This window comes from Sardina pilchardus, chromosome 24, assembly GCF_963854185.1.
Source record: "Sardina pilchardus chromosome 24, fSarPil1.1, whole genome shotgun sequence".
NCBI classification, from domain to species: Eukaryota; Metazoa; Chordata; class Actinopteri; order Clupeiformes; family Clupeidae; genus Sardina; species Sardina pilchardus.
The window spans coordinates 17,435,657-17,440,000 of NC_085017.1; the positions used below are offsets into that span (position 1 = coordinate 17,435,657).

Below are 4,344 nucleotides of genomic sequence, written 5' to 3' on the forward strand. Positions count from 1 at the left end.
TGGTAAGTCAGGTGCACTGCTGAGACCGTCAGATAGGTAAATAACTAACGGACGCAATTGTAACACTGACTTCACGCTGAGGCAAAATAAGATTAGCTCTATCTGGAATGAAACAGTATACGTGAATCTCCTTGCAACAGCGCAGACAGTTTATTAAACAGCATGCCATTGGGTAACTGTGCGTGTAGAATTATAATAAATGCCAGGGAGGCTTAAGGATACAGCTTTTTGTACACACGACTATATAGCATGCTGTCAAGGCAATCTTGTCTAGTAATAGAACATAATATAGCCTACACACAGAGCAGGTTAATGGGATGAAATGTATTACCGAGGAAAACAGTGAGACTGTTTTCAACTGGGCTTAAATTAAATAGGCTATGGAATGTATAGCCTAGTTTAGAGCCCGTGAGCGAAGAACAGAGATTAAAACAGAGATGAATCACCAAATGCGGTTGATCAGAGCAGTAGCAGAAGTTCCCTAACTTTTCAGACGTACTGTGGAATTGTGACGCCCTTTATGACATCACAATCCCCGCTCCACTCTGAATGGCGCATTCGAACGGGTTGGGGAACTAGACGCCGACCACTGTAGCTACTTACAGAGCGGCAGAATCAGTGGCGCACATACCGAGGAGGACATACCTGTGTGCGCAACTGACGCCCAGCACTGGGAGGGCTTTTAAATGCTTTTATGTCAGAAGCCGATCGTAGGACCAATAACAAGGAAACAAGTCGCCAGCGTGTGGGGCAAAACCGCATTTTGCTGACAGGTTTTGCCCTCGGGTTGATCGCATTTAGACTGTAATAAACAAGAAAGCCATTCAGAGGAATACTGTGTTATCTGTAGTTTAATCCGGAGGATACTGGACTGTTCAAGAAGAATGGCGAAACACGACGCCTCCGATATCTGCTCCACTGCGAGGAGTTGGGCGCGTGCAGTCGTAATTCTCATTATCCTTCAAGGTAAGAAAGCACTTTGTTTACACGCGGCTCTCAGATACCTGTATGTGTTGTGTCTCGTTCGAAGTAGGCTAGGCTACCCATGGGTATTCATTTCGACAGTTTCGGTTATTAGCCGGATCGCCTGTGATCCGACAAGTATTCCATGAAGTCAGCCGTCCCATGTGAATGCACAGCAACTCATACAGGGCTGACAGCAGCCTACAATTTCTCTGCCGTCCTGTTCCACCGATCTGTTGCCGGAGAACAGCGTATTATCATGTTTCCAATCATGTTCATGTTTCAAAATGGGTATCAGGTCGCGACGTACCTTTATCCCGACTTTCGGTACGCCATGTTACGCAAGGTGTGGCCACCCGCGGTATTTAACCGAGCGGCACTATGGCAGCAGCAGGTGTGATAGTTCTTGAACATTTGATGTAGCTAATCCGTTTGTGTTTTTCTCGCGCAAGCAGTCAAGACCTTTCCAGTAAAACAAATGAAAGAAAATTAACATACAGAGTGGCACATAATTAATCACGTTTTAGTGGTTGTTCAGTAAAATCAGTAGACAATCAACAGGATGTTGTCATTGTAAAAGCTCGGACGTTCAACATCGACATTAGTCTGCCACAAGATTGTTAGGTGTCCTTTTATGAATGAACACCTACATTTAAAAGTGAGACGAATTTTAAGTGTGGTCACGCTGTAGCCTAAATGTCCATTATATTTTCAGTGCGTAATAACGAGTTTGTTACGTTTGTTTGATACTGGTTGTGGTTGGATACAGCACGGATCTGTTGCTGTTAAGCCGTCGAAGCCAGCCGGACAGACGAGACTGTAGACGATGCATAGTTCCGCACTCCGCAGGTGCAACTGAAGTGTTGGATACTGATCATTTAAAAACACCCCAATCTGTTCATCTCAGTTCAAACCGAGAAAATGAAGTTGGCCATGTGAACTGCGTTCAAGAGATTTTGCCAGAATATCATTCTGAGCCTCAAATACAGACGGCATGCGTTAATTTGTTGGAGAGTCTGTTGCATTGTGGTTTGTGGCAACATAGTCATGTGGTAGATATGATTCATTACAATCAGTCTGCTTTAAAGTTGTGCCTAGTTTGTTTATATAGGTCAGTAAGTGGTTGGTTGTCATGGAGATCATCCGCTAACCTCACTGAGGAGGGGGCCCTGTGGTTCCCGGTGGTTCCCGTGTATGGTAGATCTTACAGGCAGATAGTTGGGGTCACTACCACATTGCCATTTCTGTGCTTGCAGCCCTCGGTACAATACATTCCCTCCAAGTGTGGATTAGTATAAAACCTATTCAGCCCTTAAGACATACAGAAAGATACTCCGTGGGCTTTTCCCAATGTATGCATGCTCTCACAGCCACAAGGCCTGTGTTGCAGAGTTGCTCGCCGGAAGACAATGGGCTGTAGTTTCCATTTAGCTCATGGATTAGGATGAAACTGGCACAGAGAAGGGGCTCTGTCTGTCCCCCCCCATACACACCCACAGAGGGAGAGGGAGACAGAGAGACAGAGGGAAGGGAGGGAGAAGGGAGCGCTTGTTTCATTGAATGCCCATTCTCCTCAACCTTGCCTTTTTTTGTTAGCGGGGGCTCGGACGCTTTTGTTGCGGCTGCTTTCTAGCCGCTGGTGAATGGAAAGGGCGCTCGACCCCACCTCTCTCCCCACGGCTCTGGGCCTCATTGTTTATGGAGCTCCCTGCGTGTGAGCCTCCAGCGGCATAGGGGGGGGAAGAAAAAAAAGAAAACTCTTTCTGTGAAAATGTTTAAACACCCGCAAGAGAAAAAAAAAGGAAGGGGGAAAAAATAAAAAAGAGACGCAGTCATTGCCTCACTCTGACCACAAGTGCTCACCACTGGTTCCCGTTGTGCTACCCCGGGGAATTCGTTGGAGTCGAACAGTTTTCTTGATGGAGGGTTTTAATTCGAAGAAGAGAAAAAAAAAAAGAGGGGGAAAAAATTTAGCCGTAATAAGTTCCTGCTGTCTCATGCACAAGTAAATGAAACCACTGCGAGCTCACTGAGATGCTGGGAGGAGAAAGAAAGAGGGGAAGAAAAAAAAAAAAACTGAAAAACAACTTGCACAAGGCACCCGAAAAAAAACGAAAGAAAAAAAAGACAGTCATTTCCAAGAACAGTTTTCTTCTTCTCTCTCTCTTTTTTTTTTTTAAGAGGCTAAGAATCCATCGGCATGTACATGCTTGCTGTAAAAAAATGCAGGTCATTCCATTCATACACCTCTTGCCCTCCTCCCCACCCCCTATAGCTGAAAATGCCCCCCCCCCTCCCATCCACCCACCCTCCTGCCCCCTGAGGAGAGGTCCCTGGCTCACTGAAGGGCCGTGTCACCGAGGGCAACCGTTAGCAGGGCCCGTCAGGGGCGCCGGACTCCCACCCGTCTTGTGCAGATCAAACCCACACTAAAGAGTCGGGCTTGTGTGTGGGCCCGGCGAATAGGCCTTTTCTCCTCGCCCGTCCACCTTCCGCTTGACTCTAGCGCTCATTTCTCTCTCTCTCTTTCTCTTTCTCTTTCTCTCTCCTCTCTCTTTCTTTCTTTTACTCTTGACATTCCTTCACTCTCCCCTCCATTGCAGCCCTGGTCATTTGCGTAGGTGATGCCAAATCCCCTGGCGTCTTTGGCTCGGAGAGGAATCAATGTGGCATTGTAAACGCCAGCGGAAATCTGAGGAGTCCCTTTGGCAGCGCAGTGCAATGGGTTTCTGGTTGGAAATAGATGCAAAATGCAAAAGGGCTCTCTGATTGTATTTCCCTCATGCATAGATGTGAGACTAGTAAATTACCTTTGATCCCGCTCCCGAAACTATGCTCGCTGTCAACACGGAACATACTGCTGCTTTAATTGTTTTTTTCGCCGGGCGTTCGCCACAGGGTAATAAAAACTTAATTTCGCCCTGAATGACCTCGGCAATTTACAATCGTGTTAGCGGCTTCGCCGACGATAAATCTGTGTCCTCCAGGAAGAGATTTGGACTTCCATGACCTCATTTCCCAAGGTCTGGTTTTGATCAAAGATGGGGTAGGGGGGCCATGCAGAACGCCTGTGCCAGTTGCACTCACTGTACTATGTACTACTACGCTTCCCACTGAATAGAGGCCTTGAGTAACCATGTTCTGCTGGGCTGCAACCACTTAGCTAAGCTGGATGGCACAGCAAGGGCATTTTTATAGGCTTAAAGCCCCCCTCCCCAACACACACACACACACACACACACATTGTACACATTCTCTCTCTCACACACACACACACACACACACACACACATTGTACACATTCTCTCTCTCACACACACACACACACATTGTACACATTCTCTCTCACACACACACACACACACACACACATACACTGTA

General features: G+C 46.9%; 1 protein-coding gene across 2 annotated transcripts in view; it reads left to right on the top strand.

The window, feature by feature from the left end:
* Window positions 1–614: 614 nt before the first annotated feature.
* Window positions 615–4,344, top strand: part of pvrl2l (PVR cell adhesion molecule related 2 like) — a 111,965-nt gene continuing 108,235 nt past the window's right edge. For both annotated transcript variants that reach the window (XM_062529161.1, XM_062529160.1), the window contains exon 1: window positions 615–966. In XM_062529161.1, the coding sequence (XP_062385145.1) occupies window positions 885–966 (82 nt within the window). In that variant the 5' untranslated portion in view covers window positions 615–884. The remainder of the gene's footprint in view (window positions 967–4,344) is intronic.